Source organism: Mesoplodon mirus (assembly GCF_964341445.2).
Source record: "Mesoplodon mirus genome assembly, chromosome: 5".
NCBI classification, from domain to species: Eukaryota; Metazoa; Chordata; class Mammalia; order Artiodactyla; family Ziphiidae; genus Mesoplodon; species Mesoplodon mirus.
In genome coordinates this window covers 35265031-35292644 of record NC_138980.1, presented here as the reverse complement: position 1 = coordinate 35292644, position 27614 = coordinate 35265031, and the positions used below count along the sequence as shown (strand labels likewise).

Here is a 27614-nt window from a genome sequence, read left to right as displayed (position 1 = left end):
GTCTAAATATTTCAACATTATAGACCAAGCTGGCAAAAGTTAAATACAGTATGTTCTGTCCCACCTACCTTAACAAATATACCTTTCTAATGACCAAGAAGAAAAAAAAGAGTGATGCTAGGTTTATAGTTGTCAAAACATCAAAGGTTATCATTACTGTGCGTGTCTGGGCATTCTGGTGATGGGCTGATGATGTTTGGGTGTCTTAAATAAAATAAAAACATACTAATTCATAAATGATTATATATTCTGTAAAATGTATTTTAGGTGCTTTCAGTTCAGCATGAATGATGTTTGTGTAATCAGGATTTTCATGTCATTTGAGTTTTGTTACAATAATGACCCTGTCATGGGCTGACTTGTGTCCTCCTAAAATTCATATTTGGGTGTTAGGTATTGGGGGTTAGGACTTCATTGCTAACTAAAGAATGTGACTGTAGGAGATGGGGTCTTTAAAGAGATAATTAAGGTAAAATGAGGTATTAGGGTGACCCTGATTCAATATGACTGCTGTCCTTATAAGAAGAGAGATTAGGACATAGACACACATAGAGGGAGACCATGTGAAGATGCGAGGAGAAGATCCCCAGGACCCTGGCGGGCCAGGACCCCACCTGCGATTGGGCTGCTCCCACCCACCATTTCCCAAACACCTGACTGTAGGCCATACTAATATTTTCTGAGCACCTGCTATGTGCCAGGTGCTACTGTCGTGCCGGCAAATAGCTTGGGACCCACCTCAGTTCCTGTGGCTTCATGTTGGTGGAAGGATTGCGTCAGGCGGTGCTGGGAGGGAAAATCAAGCAGGGTGAGGGGGCAGGATGACGGGTTACAGGGCCCTGCTGCTCTCCAACAGGGGCTCAGGAAGGGCTGGAGAAGGAGGTGAGGAAGGGAGCGAGCAGGTGTGGGAGGGGATGGGGGCAGAGGGCCTTGGAAGGGTTCTGAGCAGGAGGGTGACGTGGTCAGGTCTGTGCTTTGAGCGGACCCCTCTGGCTGCCAGGAGGACGAAGAGATGCTGGCTAGGAGACGGGCAGGGGCGATGCAGTGGGCTCTGCTTGACCCTCAGCAGGGCGCTTCCCTCTCCCTGGCGGGTCCCTCAGCCCCCAGGATGGCCTGGATATCACCTCCCCATGTTGTCCCCATTTCTCCATGGTCCTCCCCACTGGGCAGTGAGCCACTCTGGGGGGCAGGAATGACACTGCAAGCATCACATGTGAGTCTAGCATCGGCCCAGAATGTGTGCGAAGGTGCCAGTGGACAAGTGCTGCCAGCCGTCGTCCCTCTATACTCAGATCTGCCTGCCTCTGAGCTGCGCACACGCCTTGCCTCATCCCCTGCGGCAGCGGTCCCCAACCTTTTTGGCACCAGGGATCGGTTTCGTGGAAGACAGATTTCCCACGGCCAGGGTGGAGGGGATGGTTCAGGCAATAATGCAAGCGACGGGGAGTGGCAGATGAAGCTTCACTCGCTCTCCTGCCCGCTGTGCACCCCCTGCTGTGAGGCCCAGTTCCCAACAGCCCGCAGACCAGTACCGGGCTGTGGCCCGGGGGTTGGGGACCCCTTCCCTACAGGGTTTGCGGGAACATCCTTCTTTTAAAAATTGAAGTAGAGTTGATATACAATATTGTATTAGTTTCAGGTGTACAGCAAAGTGATTCAGTATTTTCTTTAAAGATCTTTTCCATTATAGGTTATTATAAGATACTAAATATAGTTCCCTATGCTATACAGTAGGCCCTTGTTGTTTATCTATTTTCCATATAGTAGTGTGTATCTGTTAATCCCATATTCCTAATTTATTCCTCCCTCCTCTTCCCTTTGGTAACCGTAAGATTGTTTTCTATGTCTGTGTGTCTGTTTCTGTTTTGTAAATAAGTTCATTTGTATTATTTTCAGATTTGACATATAAGTGAACTCATATAATATTTGTCTTTAACTTACTTCACTTAGTATGAGAATCTGTAGGTCCATCCATGTTGCTGCAAGTGGCAATATTTCGTTCTTTTTTTATGGCTGAGTAATATTCCATTGTATATATGTACCACATCTTCTTTATACACTCCTCTGTCTATGGATGCTTAGGTTGCTTCCATGTCTTGGCTATTGTAAATAGTGCTGCAGTGAACACTGGGGTGCATATATCTTTCTGAATTAGAGTTTTCATCTTTTCTGGATATGTGTCCAGGATTGGGATGGCTGGATCATATGGTTGCTCTATTTTTATGTCTTTATTTATTTTTATTTTTAAAGTTTTTGGCCGTTCCATGCAGCTTGTGGGATCTTAGTTCCCCGACCAAGGATTGAACCCCGGCCCTCAGCAGTGAAAGCGCTGAGTCCTAACCACTTGACCACCAGGGAATTCCCATCTATTTTTATTTTTTAAGGAACTTCCATACTGTTTTCCATAGTGGCTACACCAACGTACACTCCCAACAACAGTGTAGGAGGGCTGTAGGAACTTTCTTATATGATTCTTCTTGGTATTGGACTAAACTCTTTGCCAATACCCTTCCCCGACAAACGGGCTTTTACATTTGAGGACTGTCTACTGGGTGACTGGTATTTAGCAGAGTGACAAGCGCGGGGATCAGAGAGATCTGGGTCTGAATCCGGCACTTGTCACCTGTCCTCAGAGTTTCATCTTCCAGGCAGTGGGGACAGACCAACAGATGGACATACAGACAGCTGGCAGGGCCTTCTCTAAGGGCAGGAAGGTAGGGATGAGGTGAGGCAGACAGAAGACCTCAGCACTGGGCTTCCTGCAGAGTGAACCACAAGCAAGAGCTGGTCCTTATAGGTAAAGAGTTCTTAGTTTAGCGTTAATCGACCTTCCATGATTCTTCTCAACTGTGAAAATGGGGACCAGGCTGGCTCCGAGCACTCAGGGCTGCTGTGAGATTGTCTTAATTCATGAAAAGCGCTTCCAATGGCACCTGCGCTCACAGAAGAAAGGTCTTGGACTGGAGGCATCCAAGTGGCTGATGTCTAGTGTCGGATGGCATTTTTGTGCTCAATGCAGGTTCTCGAATGCCAGGATCTAACGCTGCCGGGTTCTCTGTTTATCTGTGGTTCTAGCGCCCAGCCTCCGATGGCTTTTCCCCTCCCAGCTGCTGGAACCAGCTTGGCCATGCAGCCCACTCCTGGACTGGGCCCTGCCCTGATCCCGTTTCCCGAGGCCACCCAGCCACCCAGGCCCATCACTCAAGCGGGGTATGGCGGGTACCAGCGCCACCCCGGCCAGGACCTCGGTTACGGCGGCCAGCCCCAGGAGCCTGTGCCGGCGGCCACCACGGCTCCCTCCTACCAGGTATCAGCCCGACTTTTCTCTGCCCAGCACCAGTCCTTCCTTGAAAACGCAATCCAGACGGGCTATCACCCGTCTGATGCTCCCATCCCTGCCCTTAGAGGGGATGGGGGCTGGGCTTGTCCTTCCCGGGCCTTTCCGGTGCTGACTATGCCCCCTTCCTGACCCTGAGCTCTAGGACCGCAGATCTGGCAGCTGTGTTTCCACGTGGAATCGCCAAGGCGTCCCACGCACCATGTGGCCCAACCCCCTGAGCCTCTGTCACCCACAGCTTGTTCCTGATTTGCTTGGCCAAGCTCGTACCCACTTGGCTCCGTCCCCTCCCTCCTTTACTCCCCTTTGCTTCCCCAGGACCTCTGGGACTTCTCCCAACCTCCCATCCTGAGTTCCTGCCCTGCTCCCAGGGCTTCCTCTCGGTTCCGTCCTCACTTCCATGCAGTTAGTCCCTGGTCCACCCAGCAGCTCGTATCTCCCTGTGAACCAGAATCCAGCCGTGCTCCCTGCTGCCCCAGACCCTCCCAGCGCCCCCGGCCCCGCCGGCCCCCCCCAGCCCCTCTCCTGGTGCTCGCAGCCCTCTGCTCCGACCAGCTTCCGGGTCTCCTGCCAGCCCACCCGCTGACCCCCACCAGGGCCTCTGCTCCCCGCCAACCCGGCCAGGATCCCTGTCCCCCGTCTCTGCACGCTTGCCTCCTCCTCCGAGCCGTCCCCGGCAGCCCTTGTCCCATTGCATGTTCCTCAGAGCACTTTTGCTCTCAGACATGAGCATCAGTTTTGAGGGAGCAGGCCACATCCCTCTCCCTGGTCGCTGCGTCCCCAGGTCCCCAAACAGAGGCTGGTACAGAGCAGGAGCTTGGGAACCACATGGATGCAGGCCTTGCAGGGGGCGAGGAGGGGGCCTTGCCCCACCCTGAGCACCTTTCTCCTGCTCTGTGTTCCCCATGGAAACCCTCTCGCAGGACAGTTACAGCTATGGACCTTCGGCAGCCGCTGGTGGCTATGAGAACAAACGGGACCCGCCACCTGCTGCTGGCCAGCCTCAGCTCCCAGCCATGGCCACGGCCACGCTCTGCCTACCAGGTGGGTGGGTCTCTGCAGGGTCAGGGCGGGGGCAAGGGGGCCTCACTTACATGGGAGGGACCCCAGGAAAGTCAGGTTTCAAGCGCTTCAGGTTCACAGGAGGTGCAGCAGTAGCGTGGGTCTCAGGGCTGTCTCCTCAGGTACACCCCGAACTCTCCACTAGTCAATGGGCTTGTGTGTGCCAGAGAGAGGGGCGGGGAGACCCAGACAGAGAGATGGGGGAGAGACGAAGGTGGGGCTGGAAGTGTTTTCCAAGGAGGTGGCTTCTGCTGAGGACTTGGAGTTTAGAGATTGGGGAACCTGGGCTCCGGCCTCCAGCACGGCTCAGACACCCGGGCTTCACAGCCAGTTGCGCCCAGGCCGTGCCAGCTCCCGGCAGCCGGGCCGTCGTGTTGGTCACACTTTCTCTGCTCCCTGGGCCCGGTGTCACAGGAGTGGCTCTGCAGAGGCTGTGCTTGCTCTCCAGGGCCCCAAGGAGCCTACGGTGGCATTGGGTACAACCAAGCGCAGCCCCTGCTGCAGGTGCCCACCACCGATGCGGGGCAGCTGGCCAGCACTTCGCCCTCCACCTCCACCTACCCCCCGGTGAGCAACGCTCAGCCCACGGCCTCCTCCCTCTCCACGCTGCCTTCCTCATCCTCGTTCGGCCCGGCCTCCGCCCCGTACACTGGTAAGATGGTGGTTTCCCCCGCAGGCATGCAAATGCAGGCTGTTCCTTTTATTTGCTGCCAAAATAAATGTGGTCCTTTCCTCAAAACCAACCCATCTCCCCCTCTCATTTTTCTCTCCGCTTCTTAGGACCAAGCTACCCGGGCTATGACGCATCCCCGTACTCAGCGGTCAGTCCTTACTATCCCCCGCTGCTCCTCCCACAGATGCGGCCGCCCCCACTCCCAAAGCCCGTGGACTCGTCCCTGTGGGGCGGCTCGGGAAGCAATCCCAGTGCCCGTTGCACCGACAGCTTCGCCAAGAAGCTACCAGTTGCCACCAAGCTGCCGAAACCCAGGGGTGGCCCCAAGCAGCTCCCGCTTCACTATTGTGACATCTGCAAGATCAGCTGTGCTGGTCCCCAGGTCAGCCGCCCTCGCCCCACGCTGGGCAGGCCCCGGACCTTCCTGCCCCCACAGGTGGGAGAGCCCTCCCTTGCCCCCTATGACCGGCCAGAGGTCAGGGTCATTGCCTGCTCAAAAGAGATCTGTTATTAATTTGCAATGCCAAGTGCGCATCAGCATAACCTTAAAACTGCCTGGTGTTCTTGTGAAAGACACGAGAGCAGGCCCAGCGCTGGTTGTTGGCCGCAGAAGCGTGGTCTTGCACCCTGAGGCCACCTGCAGCAGGGAGGCCCTCAGTGCACCCTCCTGTACACGAGGGCCGGTAGGCGCAGCTGGTCAAAGTGCACCTTTGCTGCAGGGCCGTGTAGGCAGGGCCACAGGCGGGTAAAAGCAGCACGTTCGTGTGCGTGTGCGGGCGAGTGCACTGCTGTCTAAGCAAAGGACCTCCCCAACCACGCTCGCAGGTGACCCACCTCGCTCCCTGCAGAGATCATCAGACGCTAGGGCTGGTCCTCACAAAACACCCCGTGTGGATTTTGTCTTGTTCTTAGTACTCTGAGAGAAAGCTGGCACCGTGGAGGCGTGCAGAGACTCCAAACTGCAGACTCTAGAGGTGTGGGAGGAGCCCAGAACCCCTCATTCAGCCCAGACTTCCCTGGCAGAGGGACGAGGGCCGGGCGGCCCGCACTCAGGGCTGCGTCATGAGGATTCTTGGCTCCTCTCACCAGTCCAATACAAGGTCTGCTCCTGTGATTCTAGACTCTTCGCGGCATCACGTTGAGCAAGGGTGTGACGCTCCCCATGGCCGTGGGGTGTGACGGAGCGTGGGCACATGAGCATCACCCGAGTGGGTGTCGAGGCCTCTCTGAGCCTCGTCTCCCCGTGGGACCGGGTTTCCCCAAGCGTGTCACCACTCGGCATAGCATCTGGCACGCAGACATGTCAGCTCCAGTTGTTCCCAGCTTTTTGTTAATGTTAACAGCGCTTGTTCTTTGGACTTTTCATTGAGGTAGTGGTGGTTTCACAGGTGGTTGTAAGAAACACCACGGAGAGGCCCACGTGCCCTCACCCAGCGCCCCAAGTGCTGACGTTTTGCCAAACTACAGTCACTATCACAGCTGGCATGTTAGCCTTGAACCTGTCCACTGAGTCAGAGGTCCCAGGTTTTACCGGTCTCACTTGCACCTGTGTGTGCCTGTGTGCACGTGCGTGTGCATGCGTGCGGTTTGCTCCGTGCGAGCTCATCACCTGCCCAGGCTCGCGCGTCCGCCTCCACCGCCGAGATGCCGGGTGCTTCTGCAGAGTCCCCGTGCTGCCCTTTCCTGCTCGCCCCTCCCGCGCCCACCCAGCGCCGCTTGACACACGGTTAACGTGGAAGCAGCCACACACGGCCTCCATCTGCATCAGAAGGACTTGGTCGGCGTGGCCTCCCTGCAGCGGGGGCAGCACTTCTGCCTCTCTTCCGGGCACCTGTCTCTGAGTCCAGGATGGCACAGTTGGCGGTGCGGTCTCTGTCCCGGCCGAGCGAGGGGCCGCCAGGGCAGCTGTGGGCTTCAGGAGCCGTGGGGCACCAGGCAGGCCTCCTTCTAATGCTCCTCTGGGTTTTTTCTCATTCCACATCTGGTCTGTGTCTGTGATGGAGAGTCAGGCATGGGGATGGCATAAACTGCGAACATTTGTTCTTTCTACAGGCTCAGACTCTGCGAAGCGTGTTCTGAAGTAGTTTACTGTTGGCACTTGGTGTATATCCTTCCAGGCTTGTCTCCGTCCCACAGGCTTTTACGTCATGTCCGTGTGCGTGCCTGTGTGTGTGTGTGTGTGTGTGTTCTGTGGCTTAGGTAAAAAAACAGATTCCTGGGACTTCCCTGGAGGTCCAGTGGTTAAGACTCTGCACTTCCACTGCAGGGGGCGTGGGTTCAGTCCCTGGTCAGGGAACTAAGATCCCACATGCCACGAGGCACAGCCAAAAAAAAATACTCCACAGATATCTACATTCCGAGAGCACCCTTCCCACTCCTGTCCCTGCCCCCAGAGCCAGCCGACGTCACCAGTGCCTTTGGTATTTTCCAGAGGCATTTCTATTCTGCGGAATGTTGACTCTTGGCGTGGTTAGAGGGCATTGGGTTAGCAGCCCCACTTTGCCTCGTCTTAAGGCTTCCCAGAGACAAGTCAGGGCTGCCCCGTGAGAGCTCAGTCGTGTGCCAGATGCTGTCAGACATCTCGGGCACGCGGTGCGGGAAGCGTGGGTCTGTGCCTCGCGGCCACCTCCCCCCGGTGGACCCCATGGTTTGGGAGCAGTGTTCTAACAGTTAAGTGTGTCCCGCATCATTCCGGTAGCACGCATCCTTGCTTGGCTTCTGAGATTCTGAAAAGCCAGAATATTCTTTCAAGCAGCCCCTGAAACTAAATGTGTGCTCCTTTGAGGATGCTTGCTTAAGAAACTCGTTGATTTTTAGAAAAAACAAAAGAGAAGGCAACCTTATGTCTTTCAGTCCGAGCTTCTGAGTCTTCTATCTGTTGACTGGGCTTTAAAAGGAGGCCATGAACAGAGGGGTGGGGACATCAGGCCTCCCGTGAACTGCGGCAACGGGGAAGGCGCGGTGCCAGGTGGGCACACACCCCCCTCAGGCTGTCCTCGCTCTCTGCCGGCAGACCTACCGCGAGCACCTGGAAGGACAGAAGCACAAAAAGAAAGAGGCGGCTCAGAATATGGGCATCCAGCCCAACGGCAGCCCACGAGGGGTGCAGGCGCAGCTGCACTGCGACCTGTGTGCTGTGTCCTGCACCGGGGCGGAGGCCTATGCCGCCCACATCCGGGGGTCCAAGCACCAGAAGGTAGGAGCCCCTCACAGGCTCCAGCCCACTTGGGACCCAGAGGGGCATGCGATGACATGGGGGGTGGGCAGCCACCCACGAGAAGTAGCTTTCCCTGCAGGCCCATGCGTTCTCCTTCCTCCGAAGCCAACCCCCTTCTCCCAGTTATAAAAGTCACATCTGTCCCTGGACAGAAGCATGGAGCAGGGCAGCTCATACCCAGACCCCAGAGGAGACTGTTCTTGGCCTTGGGTGTGTCTGCATGTATATATGAACCAGAGTTTGTATGTTGATGAGATCAAATGGTATATTCCATTCGGGGTCCTTATTTATTAAAAATCAAATTAAAGTAGTAAGGTTTAATATTTTAATATCAAAGTTTTCATTGATACTAAATTAATATCAGCATTTGTCATATTTATTACTATTTTAATATCAATGTTTTCCTGTGGGCTTAAAAATGCCTGTAGTATGTCATCTTATGAGAAAATTAACGTGCTCCTCCACCCAAGAGAAGGTAGGGCCCCTCTCCCTGTGCCCTCTTTCTATGGTCCAGCGGTGCTTTTTGGAAATCAGCAAACCTTCCCCAAATGGCATCATGAACCTGCAAGGTGATGCTCACCTTTCGGGTGTGCGCTGAGGACAGGAGGAGGGGGAATTCCTGGCTGGACGCCTGCTTTGAGCTGCACCACGAGGTTTAGAGCGAGAGGGTGTGGAAGGCCCCTGTCCCGTGGCTGCCTCTCTCTGCCCCATCCACAGAACCCCCTCCAGCTGCCCCAGCTCACTTGCCATGCTCCCTCCTGCCCCTGGGCCTTTGCTCACACCCTGCCCTTGGCAGCCCCCTTCCAGCCCCCGCTGCAGGCTGGGCCACCCCGAGCGCCTGCCTGAGGATCTGTCTTCTCCCCCTGCTCATCAAGGGCCTCGTTCCCCAGCCCAGCTGGGACAGGCTCTCAAATGCCTGCGTGAACCCACAAAACCCACCAAGGAAGGAACAGTGAGGTGTGGAAAAGGGGATGAGCCGGCCTGGTGGTAGCAGGGGTGCAGGCGGGAGAGCTGGGCCCAGGCGGGGTGGGCTGCGGGTGCCACAGCTCGCAGGCTGGGACTCGTTCTGGGGTCAGGAGGCCCTGCAGCCAGCTCCGGGGTGGGGGGCAGGTTTGAGCCATGAGTGTCAGAGACTTAGAGCCAGAGAAGGTGTCTGAGACGGTTGTCAGTGCAGACTCTGGGGGTGGTGGAACAGTCCTTTCCAACGGGAACTTTTGCAAGTAAGTGCCTTTGTTGGGGGGGGGCATGCCAAGGACAGGGTGGGTGACTGTATCCTAGGTGGATCTGTGTCCCTGGATGTGTATATGAGTTCCTGCAGAATGTGGAGGTGTGTCTATGGACGTGTACACCCACGTATACCGAACATGGATCTGTGTCGTGGACATGTACATGTGTACATCTTAGCAGGCGGTCTACACACACTGTGTCTCTACCTGGGGCTGGCACTGGGCTGGTGCTTGGCATGCAGAAAACAGCCGTGCTTCTCAGCACAGGTGGTGGAGTTTGGAGGAAGGGCGTCTGTGTAAGCCAGCAGGGGTGTCAAAGTATTATAGGTCCCCCATATGCAGGAGTAGTGGGGGCCTAGAAGCAGGAGACAGCTCAGGAAGGCCCTTCCCAAGGCATTTAAGTGGGAGCAGGGGAAGGGGCAGGGTCCCCGGGGACGGGATGGACCACTGCCCTCACTTCCACAGTCTGCCAGCTCCCCCATGCCCGGTGAGGTGCTCTTCCTACCCCTGAGGAAAGTTGGCCAGGCCTGAGCAGCCCTGACAGGGGGCTGGGTCTGTTCCAGGTCTTCAAGCTGCACACCAAATTGGGGAAGCCCATTCCCAGCATGGACCTGGCGCCAGCGAATTCGGCCCAGGCCACTAGCACCAGCCAGCCGGCCTCCACTCCCCTCACCGCAGAGAGCCCCCCCACGGCCCCTGCCAGCCCCAGCATGTGTGCCCCAAGCAGGCCAGCGCCAGCCAGGAGACTGGCCGCCTCGAAGGCCTCGCACGTGGGTACGTGTTTCTGTGCTTCACAGCCCCTGCCCTGCCTCCACAAGCTCGCGCCTCAGAGACGGGATGGTCCGGTCAACGGCGTGCGTGCGGCCATCACTTCTGGGGAGGGAGGACCTGTGAAGGGGGTGATTCTCTCCCAGATCCCCGCCGGCGGGGTGCCTTCTGCCGCCTTTGGCCCACCCTGGGGAAGCGTGGGCAGAACCAGTGCAGCTTCCATTTCTTCCCGTGGAGCTTGGGACTGAGCTGCGTGCTGGCCACACTCGGGAAGCCGGCCCTAGGCCTGGAGAATCCCCTGGGCTGCCACCTTCCACGTGCTGAAAGCAGCCCGCTTCACACCGGGCACTCTGATAAGTGAGGTGGGCCCCGGGAAATCCAGGCAGGTTCCTCGCAGCCCCATCTCCAACCCTGCCTTCCCTCGAGCGTGTGTCACCCTCACCTGCTATGACCCCTGGGCAGTCACGGCTGCCGAGGGACATGCATTTCAAGGGTAAATAGGCTTACATGTCAGGAACTCACTCCACGTGCCTGATTCACCCTCCACGGCTCTAGGTTTGTCATTAGTCCCACTTTACAGATGGAAGAACCAAGGGGAGGTGAGGAAAAGCACTTGGCTCTGGACCACCCGGTGAGCGGTGGAGGTGGGATTCCAACCCAGTCTCTGCTCTCCACCACCACGCTTTGTGTGGGAGGCAGGGTCTATTTTATTTTGAGCCTCAGCAGGCCCGAGATTTGAACCATCACGTGATGTTGAAGATCAAAATATAAAGCGGTTTTGGTGACAAAGAAATGTCTCCCTTCTGAGGCTCAGTAAACCCTGGTCGGCTTGATGTTCCACTGTTGGTTAACTAAGGGCTGCAGACTTTGTGCAGCAGTGGCGGTTGTCCTCAGAGAGGGGCCTACGACCTGGGCCTCCCTGTGGACCCGTCCACCTTGGCACCAAATGCCGTGAGGGCCTCTCTCTCCCAGTTGTGACCCAGGCTGGTGGGAAGGGGTCTCGCGGGACTGTGGATCCCACTGGCTGACGTCACGGAAGGGGGAGGGGGGCAGCGGGAGACCCGGTGGCATCGAGTTGTACCCTTCATGCTGGCAGACCAGAAGCCGACCCTGGTTGCTGGCTGGAGCAGATTATAAGTCACGCGGTTCTTCCTTCCAGGGCCTTCTGCGCTGCCGGCGGCAGACAGCAGACCCCCCCAGGGGAAACCAGCACACCCCAGATCAGAGCGGCCCGGAGAACCGCCCGCCCAAGGAGGCTCTGCGGAAGCATCTGGAACGTGCTGTGACGCACAGCCGGTGGGCCCAGGCTACGTGGAGGAGGTAAGTGCTGGGCATCTGGCCGGCCATCAGCTCACCCTGCTCCGCCCTGGGCTCCTGTGGAGAAGGACCTTGCGGGGCCAGGCCTCGAGGCCTCGTCCCAGTTCTCCCCTGAGACTTGCACACCCGCCCCGGGAAGACCTCCGCCAGCAAGTGAGCCAGCATCCCTTGGATCTCACTGGAAGGCCCGGGTGCTGGGCTTCAGATCTTAGAAGGAAGGCCCGAGACAGGCAGAGGCGTTTCCTGCCACCGGGCAGCCCCTCTTCCTGCGGCAAGGAAGGTGGCAGGAGGAATCTGTGTCCTGGAAACCCACAGGCACGTGATCCTTGGGCACAGGAACCAGTGTGTACCCCACACCACCACCTGCACGCCCAGGGCTTTGTGGAGCTCAGGTTCTGAGCCCCTCCCCACGAGCCCACAGTCCCAGCCTCCCGGGTGCCTCCCGGGCCGTGCATGTGGGCATTTCTTCCGTGCTCGTGTTCATGCTTTTGTTCACCCAACTCAGCACCTTCTGTTTTGTCCCCTGCAAAATAGCCACACCAGGCAGGCTTCCTGCCAGTCTGGTGGCAGCCCTGGGATGGGGGGACAGGGGAAGGGAGGACGGGACGGTGATGGCAGAGGGGACCCGGGCCTGGGAGGGCGCGCTGGTGAAGAGCCACTCCTCTGAAAGCGTAAACCGCTGGGCAGACAGGAAACCAGCACCCAGCCTGGACGGCCCTGGGGGAAGGAGGTGCCCTGCTGGAGCCCAGACCCGGCGTTTGGGGGCCGTGGGCAGCGCTCAGCCGTGCCTTGTGTCTCAGGTGTGCAACGAGGAGGGCAGAGTGATCCGGTTCCACTGCAAGCTGTGCGAGTGCAGCTTCAATGACCCCAATGCCCGGGACATGCACGTGAGGGGGCGGCGGCACCGGCTGCAGTATAAGGTGTGCCTGCAGGGGGCGTCTGGTGGGCCTGGCTGGGGGTGAGCGCCTGTGCTCTTGACATCTTGGCTCACGTCTCAAAACACACCTTTTGCCCCCATGAGTCGGAGCCCCTGGGCCCTTCAGCACCCTGGGCTCAGCCAGAGGGACCCTCGGCTGCTTTCACGAGGCCTCCTTGTCACAGGTTTGCCGGGGCACACATGCACACGTGTGTTTAGACACACTTGACTATCGGGTCCCATGTACACTTGTGCACAGCACACACTGTGACTCTCCTCGTGACAAACAATGGCTTCTGGATATTTCCTCTCTTTTCAGCAGCCTTGTTGAGATATTCACACACCACGCAGCTCGCCCATGTAAAGTGGCTTTTACTACATTCACAGAGTGTGCAACCAGCAGCTCCATCTAGTTCCAGAACAGTCCGTCAGGAGCCCCGTTCCCATTGGCAGCCACCCCCTACCCCTACCCCAGCCCCTGACAACCAGGAACCCACTCTCCGTCTCTGTGGACTTGCCTGTTCTGGACGTTTCCCATCAATGGAATCACACACTGCGTGTCCTTCTGCATCTGGCTTCTCTCACTGAGCATCGCGTTCTCAGGGTCCACCCACGTTGTAGCGAGTGTCAGGGCTTCTCCCTTTTTCCTGGCTGAGAGATGCTCCCGTGTGTGGAGGGACACGTTGTGTGTGTTTCACCCACTGAAGCACACTTGTGTTGTTTCCACCAGTAACCAATCCTTAGACAACACTACACTCTTTGAGTGATGATATTAAGTACTAAGGACAAAGCCCAGTGAGCGAATTGGCAGTGCTATTTACAATATATAGAGCTGGATCCCATACAAATGGAGTTTCCCTGGGTTACTCTGCTCGGGACAAGCATTTCCGTTCAGTCGTCCGTCAACACGCGTGACCACTGACCGCGGGTGCTCCTCCGTGTTGCGGCGCCCTCTCCCTCGGGCTCCTTTGTCAGATGCCCAGACGGTTGGCTTGCACAGTGGTGGACGTCACGTCTGCCGCTCTGCAAGTCGGTCGTAGTTTTGTCCCCCGCTGTGGTTGCCTTTCCTGCCATGGCCTTTGGGGACAAGGAGTGTTGACTCTTTGGGGATTGAAACTCACTGTTGTCTAAACCTGGCAGGAGGGACTTCCCTGGCGGTCCAGCGGGTGAGACTCGGCACTTCCACTGCAGGGGGCGCGGGTTCGATCCCTGGTTGGGGAACTAAGATCCCGCATGCCGTGGGGCGTGGCCAAACAATAAAAAAAATAAAAAATAAACCTGGCAGGAGGTGGCACCACCAACATTCTCATCTGAACGAAGGTCCCCGATCTTCCCAGAAAAAAGTGAACCCCGATCTTCCGCTTGCGGACAAGCCCAGCACGAGAGTTCGGAAGCTGCTGGAGGAGAGGCTGAGGAAGCAGCGGCAGCTGAGCAAGCAGCGTCTGGGGGAGCTGCGGCGCCAGCATGACGAGATGAGGTGCGGGGCCTCCGGGCCCTCCCCCGCCAGCCGCGCTCAGCCCGGGCTGGACCAGGCGGCACGCGGAGCCGCTTCTGGGGCTCCCCACGCTCTCCCGCGTGACCGGCCTGGGGTCCCGCCGCCGCTCACGGCTCCTTGTCCCTGCCATCCCAGCAGGCGCTACGGCTTGTGCAAGAGGCGGCTGGAAGAGGAGCCACAGGCGCAGGAGGCGCGCTCGGGACGCTCACCGCCCGACCAGCACGCACCTCCCCTCAGGAGCAGGCCGGGGCTGTCCGCAGCCAAGCCTCTGGTGGGTGGTGGTCTCATCTTGATGTCCGAATGCCTCGGGCTGGGGGCTGAGGGCCTCACCTCCAGCCACAGCGATCCCTTAAAGCTTCCTGAGGCCCCAGTGGTCACATCCCTCGGGAGGCTTTGGGTGTCTGTCCATCCGAGGGCCCGGGCCGGGTCGGATGGGAACTGTGGATTGCACCCTGCTGATGGAGGGGGTCACCAGCTGCCTTGGGGCCTCTGGCTCGGAAATTAGACAATGTTGCCCAGGGAACCCACTGGACCCCCAGTCGGCCCAAGCTCCCCACAGCCATCGGGGCCCTGGGGTCCTCACTGGTCCACCTCCCCTGTGGACCCTGTCATTCCTCTGCCTGGCTCTCCGGCCACCGACTGCCTGTCAAAGCCAGCCTGACTCCGGGCCCCCCGCGTCCCCCGGGCTACCGGGTCCTCTCAGCCCACCCGTGACGTGACACGTGTGCCTTTCCCCGAAGCCCATGAGGCGGCCAGAGTCCAGCGACGACCGGCACGTCATGTGCAAGCACGCCGCCATCTACCCCACAGAGGAGGAGCTCCTGGCTGTCCAGAAGGCCATCTCCCACTCGGAGCGCGCCCTCAAGCTCGTGTCTGACACAATGGCTGAGGAGGATTCCACGCGCCCAGAGCCAGAGGGCGGGGAGTGCAGGTAATGGGCATCGCCCTCCTGTCCGGGGGCCTGGGGTGACAGAGGCGGTTCCACTGCCAGGTGGCTTCGAGCCCTTGGACGCCCAGGGCTTTCCAGAAAACTCCCCAAGAGAGGCTCAGAGCCGGAGCCCCGAGGCTCACGGAGAGTTGTAGTCCCAACTGGCGAGAGCCATTGTTCTAACACCAGAAGTTACTTTTCCTGTCAAAGGCGCGTGTAGAAATATAGTTCACAGGGGATTAGCCCCTCTGTTTCCTCACCCATAATGCGGACATAAGTGTGATTGTCCTGGAGCAGGAGGTGCCGCATGAATCATCTTTCCAGCTGCCGGGAGTGTCGCAAGATGGAAAGTCCCGATGCCTTGTCGTGAATCATTACACAGTTTAAAGAATCTGAGAGGGAGTTAGCTTTTCCAAGTCCCTTCTCTCTGGGTGGCTTCTTTTCCATTTACTTTTCTTTTCTGGCCGCACCACACAGCTTGTGGGATCTTAGTTCCCCGACCAGGGATTGAACCCGGGCCCTAAGTAGTGAGAGCGTGGAGTCCTAACCACTGGACCGCCAGGGAACGCCATCATTTACTTTTTTAAGGTTTTTTGGGGTTCTTTTTGGTGGTAAAATACTCATAACATGAAATTTGCCATTGTGACCATTTTTACGTGTACAGTACGGCAGCACTAAGTACATTCACAAGGTTGTACAACCATCACTGCTGTCCATTTCCAGAACTTTTTCATGATCCAAAACAGAAATCTGTCCCGTGAAATTCCCCAGGCCACTCGCTGCCCCCGCCCCTGGCACCCACCTTTCCATTCCCTGTCTCCACGGCTTGGCCTGTTCTGGACGTTTCACGCCAGTGGAATCATGCAGCATCTGTCCTTTTGTGTCTGGCTGATTCCAATCAGTAGCTTCTTCCTGCCACAGTGTTTGCTCCCCGACAAGAACATGAGAGCCACTCGTGGGTCACCAGGTGTCATAATGAAATGCACTCGCCCCTCAGCGTGAACGCAGCTGCCTCCCGGGACAGTGGGCCTTCCTCACCGCCTGGAAGGGGAAGCAGGCGCGGCCCCTCGGGCAGAAAGGGGGACCCTCCCTTAACCTCCACCCTGATGTCTTCTGAAGGAAAAGGCCCCTCACTTAGTGCTTTGCAGTTTTGCTCCCGTTTTCTCCCCGTACTCGTGTTTTGGGTTTTTGTTGTTGTTTGAAAATATTTTATTTATTTATTTATTTTTACTTATGGCTGCGTTGGGTCTTAGTTGTGGCATGCGGGGTCTTGGTTGCAGCACACGGGATCTTTGGTTGCGGCGTGTGGGCTCTTTGTTGCCGTGCGTGGGCTTCTCTGTAGTCGTGGTGTGCAGGTCCATTAGTTGCGGCGCGAGGACTCTCTAGTTGTGGTGCGTGGGCTCCGTAGCCCTGGGCATGTGGGATCTTAGTTCCCTGACCAGAGATTGAACCGGCGCCCCCTGCAGTGGAAGTGCAAAGTCTTAACCACTGGACTGCAGGAGAAGTCATGGATGTTCCATTATTTACTTAACTATTGCAAAGAGTGTGTTAGTGTTTGTTTTGTTTTTTCTATTTTATTATGGAAATTCTCTAACACACAGAAAAGGTGACAAGGCCCAAGTGACCATCCCTAAACCAGGGATGACTCACTTGCTCTCTACCCACCCCCCTCCTCGACAGACCCACTGCGGTTAAAGGAAACCCTATCAGACACGATATCAGGCATCAGCCTGAGGGTGGAGTAGGTGTCTCTAAACAAGACTCTTTTTCATTTAACAAAACCAGAACACCATTATCATACTTGAAAAAAATGAACAATAATTCTTCAACCCCATCAAATATCCAGTCAGTGCTGAAATTTCCAGTTTTTTGTTTAGGGGTTTTTTTTGTTTTGCAGTTGGTGTTGAATCAGGGTCCATATTGATTGACAACCTGTCAGTGTCTTTATCTGCAGGTTCCCTGCCTCTCTGCCTTGTCTTCCCCTGAAGGATCTGGTCCTGGTCCCATAGACATCCCAGGTGCGGCCAGGTCCCCTCGGACCATCCCAGGCTCCAGCACTTGCGGTCCCAAGACAGACCACAGAGAAATACACAAATGCATTACAGAATTAGGTTATCTCGTATCCTGAGAAGTGTCACAAAGAAAGCAACAAAGTGGGGACCAGGGAGTGGCAGGATCAGGTGGCAGCTTTGAGAGCCAAGGGGTGGACATTTGTGTTGTGACAGCCGTGGGGAGGGCCGCCATGTGAGGGCACCCCAGGCAGCGGTCCGGGTGGGATGAGCCTTGTGGGGGAGGGAGTGGAAGGAGAGGGCGGTGGCGAGGTGGCCCAGGGGTCAGGCTGGGGGCCTCGGGCCCCGGGAGGAAGCTCAGGTGTCCCTAGCCTGCAGAGGGGCAGCACTAGGAGGGTGGCTGCCGGGTGGACACGGTGGTGGGAGTCACCTGCAGAAAGTGACCAGGCCGGTGCAGTGCAGGTGGGGACACGACTCGGGGGGAGGCAGGGAGTGCCTGGCCGGCGGCCTCGGGGGAGTCCAGGTGGGGGCGAAGCGGCCACAGAGGCGGCTCAGCAGCACGAAGCCGAAAGGACCGACGAGGGGACCCTGCTGGCTGAGGACCAGGGCGCCGCTGGGGGTGGCCGCGGGTGGCCTCTTCCAGAATGCAGTTTATTAGGAAACAGTGACGGCCGCCAGCCCTGCTGAGCAACACAACTTCCTAGCGGCAGTTCCAAGCGCTTCTCCCAGATCTGTCTCCTCGTGGCTCTTTGATCAGGTGCCCCTGGGGAGGGCCGTGCTCCCATTTTACAGATGAGGAAGCGGCCCCGTGTGCAGGAGCGGGGATCCTTCCTCCCCACCCTCTGCCCACGCGTTTGCGGGTTTGTCTCGGCAGCCACCCAGGCCCCTCTGCTCGGATCCTGAAAGGCGTGATGCGGGTCGGCCTGCTGGCGAAGGGCCTCCTCCTGCGGGGAGACAGGGCCGTGCAGCTGATCCTGCTCTGCTCCCAGAAGCCCAGCCGCGCGCTGCTGCGCAGAGTCACGGAGCAGCTGCCCCTCCAGCTCCCGGTGAGGCGCCCGGCCGCGCATCGCGTGGCTTCTACGCGGCTTGGACACAAACCGGTTTGTTTTTAGAAACAGGCGCAAGGAGAGAGTGGTGGAACTTGAGGGTTCCTTTACAAAGGGGGTTGAGGGTAGAGCTTGGAAACAGTCTAAACGTCCAGCCACTGAGGATGGTTACTTCCGTCACATCCACAGCAGAGCCCAGCCAGCAGGGCTGGGAGCACAAATGGGATGAAATCCACAGGACAAACTCAGGCTCATGAGACTAGAGAGGCGCAAGGCTGGGGGTAGGCTGGACTTTCTCCTCCGGAGCAGTTCCTGTTGTTGTCATAGAGCCTTTTTTTTTTTTTTTTTATAAATCTATTTATTTATTTTTGGCCAAGTTGGGTCTTCGTTGCTGCGCGCGGGCTTTCTCTAGTTGCGGCGAGCGGGGGCTACTCTTTGTTGTGGTGCGCGGGCTTCTCGTTGCGGTGGCTTCTCTTGTTGCGGAGCACGGGCTCTAGGCACATGGGCTTCAGTAGTTGTGGCACACGGGCTCAGTAGTTGTGGCACATGGGCTCTAGAGCGCAGGCTCAGTAGTTGTGGCGCACGGGCTTAGATGCTCCGCGGCATGTGGGATCTTCCCGGATCAGGGCTTGAACCCGTGTCCCCTGCACTGGCAGGCAGATTCTTAACCACTGCGCCACCAGGGAAGTCCCTGTCATAGAGCTTTTCTCAAGCAAGATGGTAACTGGGAGAAGAGTGAAATCACGTCATGATTTAAATTGATCATCTTCCATTAAAATACTCAGTTCCCAGGGCGGTTTCTTCTTCCTGATGTGTCTGCTGCCCTTTCCGAGAGAATTCAGCATCGTTCCTCCGACTCGTGTAGCAAGCACTGGGGGCCGGGCAGACCCAGGCTCGCCTCTGGGGCTCCCAGTCTGGTCAGGAGACGCAATAAACAAACACAGAGCAAGCTAACTTCCAGTTTATCTTCTGTAGAGAAATTAAAACCTGATGTCAAGTAGCGAGCACCTGGGGAGAGTGGGGGCCACTTCAGACAGGACCGTGGGAGGTGTGTGTCCTGACAGAGATGGAACAGGTGAGGTGAGAGCTGAGAGATGAGGAGAGGCCTTGAAAGATGGGGGGGTGGGCAGTATTCCACATAGAAGGACCTGCACCTGCAGAGGCGAAGAGGCAGGAGGCCCAGGGAGATGCGTGCCCAAATGGACAAGGGCCTAGATCAAGCTGGGCCTGAAGGCCATGTGGGGAGGTAAGATTGCCTCCTCAGGGAAATGGGGAGACTGGAGGGTTTTAAGCAGGGGAGTGACATGCTCCGACTTCACCAATTTAATCACTCGTTTCCTGAACACCCATGACGTGACAGTTTTCTGCTCAATACCGTTGGGGTTGCAAAGATGGCTCAGGTGCAAGCCCTGTTCTCTGGAACCTTGCAGCCCAGGGGCTAAGACAAAGCCCTAAGCCCCATGAAGATGGATGAGGCCATGGGGAAGATGGCTAAGGCCACAGGAGAGCTGGCAGTGACCCCCACTCCCAGCTGTGTAGACAGACCCTCCTAGCCGTTACCTGGCCGAGTGTCTCGGGGGACCCCAGAGCAAGATGAGGGACACAGTAAAGCTTTTCTATGCAGGCACCAGTTCACTGCACCAAACCCACCTTCGTTGTGCAGTCTCCCCGGGAGGCTGGTAATCGGGGATGGCAGTCGGAGTTCTGATGATTGTGCACAAGGGGTCCCTTCTTCCTGAGCCCCTGAGAGTGACAAGCCGGAGAGGGTGCAAATGGAGGGGAGAGAGATCCGCTGAGAGGGCGGGGCTTGTCTGGCGGCTCTGCTTGCAGGGGGGCTGACCCTCAGGGTATCCCCCAGTGATGCAGCCGGCACAGGCTGGGTCCTAAAGATGTGTGTGCTGGGGCAGGGCTGAACCCTGGGCAGCCGTGGGGTGGGTACCGGAGCCGAGGGGCCTCAGGTCTTGCCTGGAGGCCGCCCCTGTCCAGTGTCCTGAGAAACCATCGTTCTGCCCTCATTACCCAAACAGTAGCCTGCTGGACCAACTGAAGGATTTTGCATTTTTCACAGAATAGCATCTCTTGGGTCACATTCCATATTCTTTCTTAGGGAGCTTCATTCTTTTTTGTGGCCGAAGAGTATCCTGTTGCCACTTGTCCATAACTAGCTGGGTCCTTCCATGTAGTTGGACATTTAGGTTGTGCCCAGTGTTCTGTGTTACCAGTGAGGCTGAAGCAGATGAAGAACCTTGTACACACGCTGCTCGACACACGTGGGAGCGCGTCCTGGGGCAGAGTCGCGGGGTCCAAGGCGTGAGCCTGGAGGCTTCTGCTGAGTGTGGCCAGGTCAGCCTCCACCAGCAGTTTAGAGACGCATGGATTTGCCAGCCCAGCGCCTCCTCGGACTCTGAGTTTTGTCCTTCCTACAGCTGACGATGGCACCCCATTCTAGTTTTAATGTGATTCTCCCTTGCCATGGGAGTCTTTTTTTGTCATTATGTAGAAAGGGTCATTTTGGTTTCTCTTTCTGCAAACTATCTATCACTTGCCAGTTTTTTTTTTTAATTTATTATTTATTTCTTTATTTATTTGTATTGTTTATTTTTTTGTGGCTGCGTCGGGTCTTAGTTGCGGCACACGGGATCTTCACTGAGGCACGGGATCTTTGTTGCGGCACGTGGGCTTCTCTCTAGTTGTGGCATGTGGGTTTTCTCTTCACTAGTTGTGGCAGGCAGGCTCCAGGGCACATGGGCTTTCCAGTTGAGGGGCGCAAGCTCAGTAGTTCTGGCACGCGGCATGTGAGATCTTAGCTCCCCAACCAGAGATTGAACGCGAGTCCCCTGCCCTGGAAGGCAGATTCTTTACCACTGGACCACCAGGGAAGTCCCCACTTGCCGGTTTTGCTGTTGGGTTACTGATCTTGTTGTTATTGAGCTTTGGGTGTTTTTACATATGAAGGCACCTTGATGCTAGGTCTGCTGTCTATATGCATTTCTACGTGTGCACTTCTGGAGGCTGGGGCTGTGTCTCTGTCCCTAGGAGGTTCCAGAACACCCGGCATGGGGCCTGGTACCCAACCGCGTCCTGCCTCTCAGGTGGAGTAATGAGGCGTTGTGTTGTATTTGCACCTCGTAGATGGTGACAGAGGACAAGTATGAGGTCTCCTCCGACCCTGAAACCGACATCATCATCTCCTCCTGCGAGGAGCCCAGGATACAGGTCACTGTGTCCATCACCTCGCCCCTGATGCGGGAGGACCCCTCTGCAGACCGAGGTGCGTCAGGGCCCTTCCGTCCAGCCCTCCTCTCCACACACCCGGTGGCCTAGGGCAGCGTCCGCCTCTGCTCTGGGCGGAAGGTGGGGGGGTTGCCACGGCCAGTTTCCGGCACTTCCCTTAGCCCGGATGCCCTGGTGAGATAAGAGCTGGGCCTTGGGGCTGCAGAGGAAGGGAGGGAGAGAGCTGGGGCGGAGTGTCAAGTGGCTCAGTACCCAGCTGTGGGGCATGTGTGCCGGGATCACTTCCTCCCATCCCTCCTGGCTGTGCGGGGACCTGCTCCCCGCCCAGAGGAGACCAGCTGTGCCCCATCCCCCAGCAAGGCAGGGGCCCGGGGACCTGAGACAGATGCCCATTGCCTGAGCCAGTGGAAGGGGGTGCGGGGTGAGGCCAGAGGGCAACCAACAGGGAGGGTGCAGGCCAAGCCGATGGGGATGCACCCGAGTCTCATCCAGCCGTGAAACCTCCTGGAACAGCCCTGGAGACTGTTTCCCAAACTCCAGTCTTTCTTGGACCCCCTTCATGATTGTTGTCAGATCTGTGGGCCACGAACCACTGATGCTTTCCTCTGAATCAATTCCTTTTTGACTCTTAAATTTTTAAAGAGGAGAGCCTTTGAACCGTAAGTGGAAAACCATTACCAGTTGTCATAAAGAGAGTGTCATCTGAAAATAAATACAGTGGGAAGAAAAAGTGATGCCCTTCAGTTCCAGGTGGAAGCCCTGCTAGGGCTTGCTCCAAGGCGGGGATTGGGAATGTCGGAAAGGGTTCAAGGTCCAAGGCCACGGAAAGAGGTGGACTGGAGGGGGCTAGAGAACCGGAGACCCCTCCGAGGGAGCCCCGGGCCCCCAAGAGCTGCGATGTCCCCGCCCTGCTGGTTGCTGCTGGGAGGGGAGCTTTCAGCTTCCTCTGTTGCTTGCTTTCAGCCCCAGAGGAGCAGACCCAGGCCTGGGGGTTGGGGGGTTTATGGGCGAAAGAGAAACCTCTGCTCCCTCCTGTGACCTAAAACACCAGGACCTCGCAGAATAAGGGGAGAAGAATTTTCCTGAAGCAAGAAGAAGAAGGAATCAAAAACAGGCTGGAATTTCCCCCAGACACGGGGCCCGGGTCACCCGTGATGGCGTGTGCTCAAAACTGACCCGCTGTCTCCCTCTTAATTATGCATGCGGAAGTTTCTGGCAATCCAGCTTCATTCATAGTTTTCCATCTGAACTGTGATTTGCTAACCAAGGGAGTCAGCGCCGGGTGACAAGCGTGGAGCTCTCTCCTCGTGAGAGCGCAGAACCTGGAGGGGATGGGATCTTCGTGGAGAGGATGTCTGTGGTCCTTGCAGCGTCCCGGAGAAAGGACCAGCGAGCGGAACCATGTATCTTCTGGATAAATGCAAAGAGGCCTAGGGACCTGCGGGCCCGGCCATGTGGCCCGGGCAGCGGGAGCAGGGAGAGGAGCGCCTGGCCCATGTGCCCTTCTCTTCTAGAAGGAACAGCGGCGCCTCCATCTGACCCTGGAGATGTCCTGAGCTCAGAGAAGTGTCTCCAATTGTTGGCTGCCCTCCGCCACGCCAAGTGGTTCCAGGTCAGGGGTCGGGCCCAGAGCGGGCTTCCAGTACAAATGAGGGACAGACGTGGGTGGGGCGGCTCCTTGGCCGGCTGCTCAGCCTACGTGTCCACGCCCAGCCCAGCGCTAACCTGATGGAGGTTGCATCCTGGCTGATTGGGTCGGGAACTTGAAAGGAGTGACCACCACTCTGGGGGTGGGGGGCCGCGACGGCCGGCACTAGGGCTCAGCCCTGGGCCATTTGGGAGTGGAGTCTGCTTCCGGTCACCAGCTGTGAGGCCGGCCAGCCCATGCCTTCCAGAGTCCCTCACTGCCTCCACTGCCAGGACAGGACCCCCGGCTGGGCTCGCTGCCCCTGGATCAGCCCTTGTTCCCTCGGCCCCGTGCACATCGCTAACCATGTGCTTCTTTCCCCGAAGGCGAGAGCCAGCGGCCTGCAGCCCTGTGTGATCGTCATTAGGGTCCTTCGGGACCTCTGCCAGCGCGTGCCCACCTGGGGGGCCCTGCCGGACTGGGTAAGGCAGTGCCAGGGGCTGGCCCTGCTTTAGGAAGCCCCCAACCCCTGACAGGCCACAGCCCTGGGAGGCCGAGCCTCATTTCCTGGTTCAGCGCTCAGCTTTCCAACAAAGGGCTGGTGTCTGTCCGAGCGCCAGGAGAGGTGGATCGCGGAGGGGCATATCAGGGTCCCTTGGCTCCAGGGTGAGGCTTGCTACAGACACAGTCTCATTTGACTGCATTATCTGGAACCCACAGCCTTGCAGGCAGAATCAGGAAGCATGCAAATACAAGGGTGCCCCAGCAAGAGGTGGGGTGTTTGCCTAGACCTGCAGGTGTCAGTGCAGAGGCCCCCGTGAGGGCAGGCAGCCTGGTGCAGACCCACCTCCTCTGAAGGGGAGGTCCCCTGCGGCCCTGACACCCCCAGTCAGCAGGCCCTGAGCCCTTCTTGGGGGAGAGGATGCGAAGGCCCCCTGTCCCCCAAATCCCCAAGCTGCCGTGTTGTGAGACCCCCAGCTCCTGCCCTCCGTGGGCCCCCCTGCCCCATCTTTCAGGATCTCATCTCGTCTGTGCGCCCCTCAGCAGGTCTGTCTCTGAGTGTCCCTCTCCCATCACACACCCACTGATCCCCCAGCGAGTGCAGATGTGTAGGTTTTTAAGCCTTTCACCTTGGACATTATCCTTGGGAAGGCGGCCGAGTGCCCTGACCTTGGAGGGACGCGTGCATCTTACGTGCAGCCTTCTGCTGCCAGTTCATCGGCTCCCATGCCCAAAGGCAGTTTCTTGGACCCTTCCCACCTGAGCCCAGGCTACCCTTGGCCTTGCTCATGAGGGCTCTGGTGCCCACCCGGACCTCGGCTTCCTGCCCGTGGACCGGGGAGACGTCCACTTTCGGCACCACCCCTGGTGGATGGCACAGTGGGTGGCCCCGTGCTGAGTGACGAGAGGGGTTCACTCAGACGCTGGGAGGGCCCCACATTCCTCGGAGCCCGTTTCCCTGTAAGTGTAGATGCAACCCCCATGATGGTCACAGCTCCGGCCCTGCCCTGGGACCCGGGCAGGTGGCTCCTTGGAGGTGGGGACAAGCCTGCGCGAGTCCCCAAGTCCTTGTGACCCCCATGGCCCTTGCTGTCTGAACCCCGGGTCATGGAGAATGAGTTTCTTTTAACCCTCATGACACTGGTTTGCAATGTTACCATCTATGGGATTTTGCTGATGTTGAAACTAGGCGAGAGAGTTCCCTAGAGAACTGAGAGAAACCCGCCCAAGGCCACACCAGGGTGGCAAGGCCCCGGTGACCCCCTCCTTGTAGAAGTTCAGGGGTGGGTGGGCGTGAGGGGAAGAGCTGGGAGGGGAGCCTCACGGCCCCGGTCCCCTGGAGACCTGGCCGAGGCCGCACAGCCGTGCCGTCCTCAAAGGCCCGGGTCTCCTTCTCTGTCCCCACCCGGCCCAGGCCATGGAGCTGCTGGTGGAGAAGGCTCTGAGCAGCACGAAGGGGCCCCTGAGCCCCGGGGGCGCCGTGAGACGGGTCCTGGAGTGCGTGGCCTCGGGGATGCTCCTGACAGGTCAGTCCCCGGGGGCCGGGAGCCCAGACCCTGGAGCACGTGGCAGAGACCAAGGGCCATGGCGGGGGGGGGGACAGGGGAGCGCAGAGGAGCCTCTTAGGAACACTCGAGAACCATGTCCATCACAGGCAGGACAGCGGACACAGACGTGCACACACATGTCACCACTCAAGGGAGCCGCGCGGAGGTGTGGACCAGCAGGAAGGAGAGGCGGGGTGGAGGCTGGAGGGGAGGGGTCCGTGCCTTCTCTCACGCTCCTCTGATGGCACACCCACCCTCTCGGGGGAGCCAGGGACAGCCCGGGGGACATTTCTGAAGGAAACAACAGGAATTCCATGATGGGCTGTGTACAGATATGTTCACCACGATGTCCTTCACGGTAGCAGAAGGAGGAGAGCACGCTTGCGGCCCACGTGACATGTTAGATGCAAAACGGTGTTTTCCAGTCATTTCAGTGACGCGGGACGATAGCGTTTTAAGTGGAAGAAGAGGATGATACACTGGCCCGTGGTGTGAGCCTTTTCTGTAACTACATGCTCGCCCACGTGTGCACACACACACATGCAGGCGGTGAGGAGGTCTGCTGAACGTGTGTGGGACTGGAGGGAGGACTGGCAGGGGAGAGGCCCGGTGTGGCCCGTGGGCGCGAGGCAGCCAGGTGCAGACCCCCCAGCACTGCAGAGCCGCAGTGGCACCTTCGTAAGGGTGCACTCTCCTTCTCTACCACTGCCACCTCCCCTATCAAAGATGGACCGGGGCTCCAGGATCCCTGCGAGAGAGACCAGGTGGACGCCCTCGGGTCCATGACCCTCCAGGAGCGGGAGGACATCACGGCCAGTGCCCAGGTAGGAGGCCAGCCCACGGGGCTCCCCGACTAGGGCCAGCTCGACCTGGCTGCAGGCGGCCCAGGTCCCAGCCCCCATTGGCATCTGCACTGCATCCCAGGAAATGGTCTGGGACTCCCCTTTCCACCCCCTCCCTTACAGAGACAGGTGGCTTGTGGGTGACAGGACTGCTTCCGGGGGCAGGGCCAGCCTGGCCCAGAAACAAAGCTACTTCCGTGATGAGGTGCAGACTTGGGGCCCCCTTGGCCGGTACTGTCCTCCCCAACCCTGCCCTATGGTCTGCAAACACCCAGCCAAGGCCTCCAGCTGGGCCTAAACAGCTTCAGGCCCCAAAGCAGAGACCCCGTCTGTGGCTTCCCTTTTGTTTGCAAATTTTTACTTATAAGCAAGTCTCCCAGCAGTACAGAAATCGCACTGGGCCTGACATTTATGAAAGGCCTTCAGTGGAAAGAGTCAAATTGCCCTTGATTAGAGCCGAACCCGGAGAGGCAGGATCTAAGGTCCCTGTAGCGAGGAGAGAAAGAGCTGAAATTCCGAGGGGCTTCCTGGCACAGTACTCACCACCAGCTGGCGCAAGCAACTCCCAGTACAGTTCTTCACGCCCAAGGGTGATGTGAGCTCTGCAGTTGCTAGAAGGGTGTTGAGGATGCCCAGCAAGCCCCCAAGTCTGCACGGGGCCACGAGAGGCGGGCCAGCAGGCCGCAGGCAGAAGGGTCCTGATGGGTCGTTTGCCCCCAGCACGCCCTGCGCATGTTGGCGTTCCGGCAGATCCACAAGATCCTGGGCATCGACCCTCTGCCGTCCCCCAAAAGCAGGCCTGGGGCACGCTTCCGGAAGAGGCCACGGGAGGCGAGCGAGGCTGAGGCCGAGGAGGGCGCTGGCCAGAGGAAGCGGGCTGGCGGGGCAGAGAGGGGCCCGTGTAAGCGGCCTCGCCTCCCCAACGGGACCTGACGCCCCACCGAATGGCTGCTTCACCCCTGACACTGGGCAGTCCTGTTTTCCTTTGCAGTAATGTTCCATAGATTTCTTTAAAGACACTTGTGCTTAAATCATTAGCAAAATCTCTTCATCTGGCAATTTCAGCTGTGGGGGTTGGGGCACAGCGCCCCAAGGCTTGCCTTCACCCGGGCGAGAAGGTGCAGCACAGTTTTAAACCCTGGCATTTCTTGCTAGCTTTAAACTCACCCTGTGGCCTACTAAGGGTGTGGGTTTTTAAATGGCTTCGTGAGGACACACCAGCCGTGCGTGGATTTGAAATCTCACGGGCAAGCCCACTGGGGGTCCCACATCGGGAAGCCTGGCCCCGGAAGGCAGGTCGGGAGGATCCGGGGTGGTGGCCAAGCCTGAGAGTGTGCCCAGGCCAGGGTCCTCAGTCCCCAAGCCCAGTCTGCTCCAAACACTCTGCCCCCTCCAGCTCCCAGCCTGGAGACGGCCCCGCGGCCGGAGGTCTGCAGGGCCTGAGCTGGGCTTGTCCCCCAGCCTGCCATGGGAGGGCCACAGAGCCAAAGGGTGGTGAGGATGCAGGCTGGGCATGCCCCTGACCCCCGGAACATCTGTGACCCCCATGGCACTGCACCCCGCGCCTCTCCGTGCCTTCTGCACTACGAGAAACAGCTCTGTACCCCTCATTCGGGGCTGGGTTTGCCTTGTCTTTCTCCCGTCCTCCTTGCATAGGTGCAGCCAATGTGGGTCCAGGGCCCGCCCCTTGAAAGTGGAGTCTGGGGGCTCTGCCTGGTGCAGGGCACAGAATCAGGTGCCTCCTGGCACTGGTGGACATGAGGGCACCCTTGCCCAGCCTCCGCCCCGATCCGTCCAAACTTCCCTCTTTGCGACAACTTCTCTTCTCTGGATGCCCTGTGGCACTGAAGGAGATAAGTCCATCTTTGG

At 57.9% G+C, this 27614-nt stretch overlaps 1 protein-coding gene across 1 annotated transcript in view; it reads left to right on the top strand.

Moving 5' to 3' along the window:
• ZFR2 (zinc finger RNA binding protein 2) overlaps positions 1–26678 on the top strand; it is a gene marked incomplete at both ends in the record, with an annotated part of 42000 nt that extends 15322 nt beyond the window's left edge. The window contains 18 exons of the mRNA XM_082620707.1: positions 3076–3307; positions 4261–4381; positions 4848–5051; positions 5180–5454; positions 8086–8268; positions 10079–10289; positions 11443–11603; positions 12401–12520; positions 13854–13993; positions 14147–14282; positions 14752–14942; positions 17823–17994; positions 21127–21265; positions 22743–22840; positions 23242–23337; positions 24771–24882; positions 25630–25727; positions 26466–26678. Coding sequence (XP_082476833.1) covers positions 3076–3307; positions 4261–4381; positions 4848–5051; positions 5180–5454; positions 8086–8268; positions 10079–10289; positions 11443–11603; positions 12401–12520; positions 13854–13993; positions 14147–14282; positions 14752–14942; positions 17823–17994; positions 21127–21265; positions 22743–22840; positions 23242–23337; positions 24771–24882; positions 25630–25727; positions 26466–26678 — 2902 coding nt within the window. The remainder of the gene's footprint in view (positions 1–3075; positions 3308–4260; positions 4382–4847; positions 5052–5179; positions 5455–8085; positions 8269–10078; positions 10290–11442; positions 11604–12400; positions 12521–13853; positions 13994–14146; positions 14283–14751; positions 14943–17822; positions 17995–21126; positions 21266–22742; positions 22841–23241; positions 23338–24770; positions 24883–25629; positions 25728–26465) is intronic.
• Positions 26679–27614: the final 936 nt, after the last annotated feature.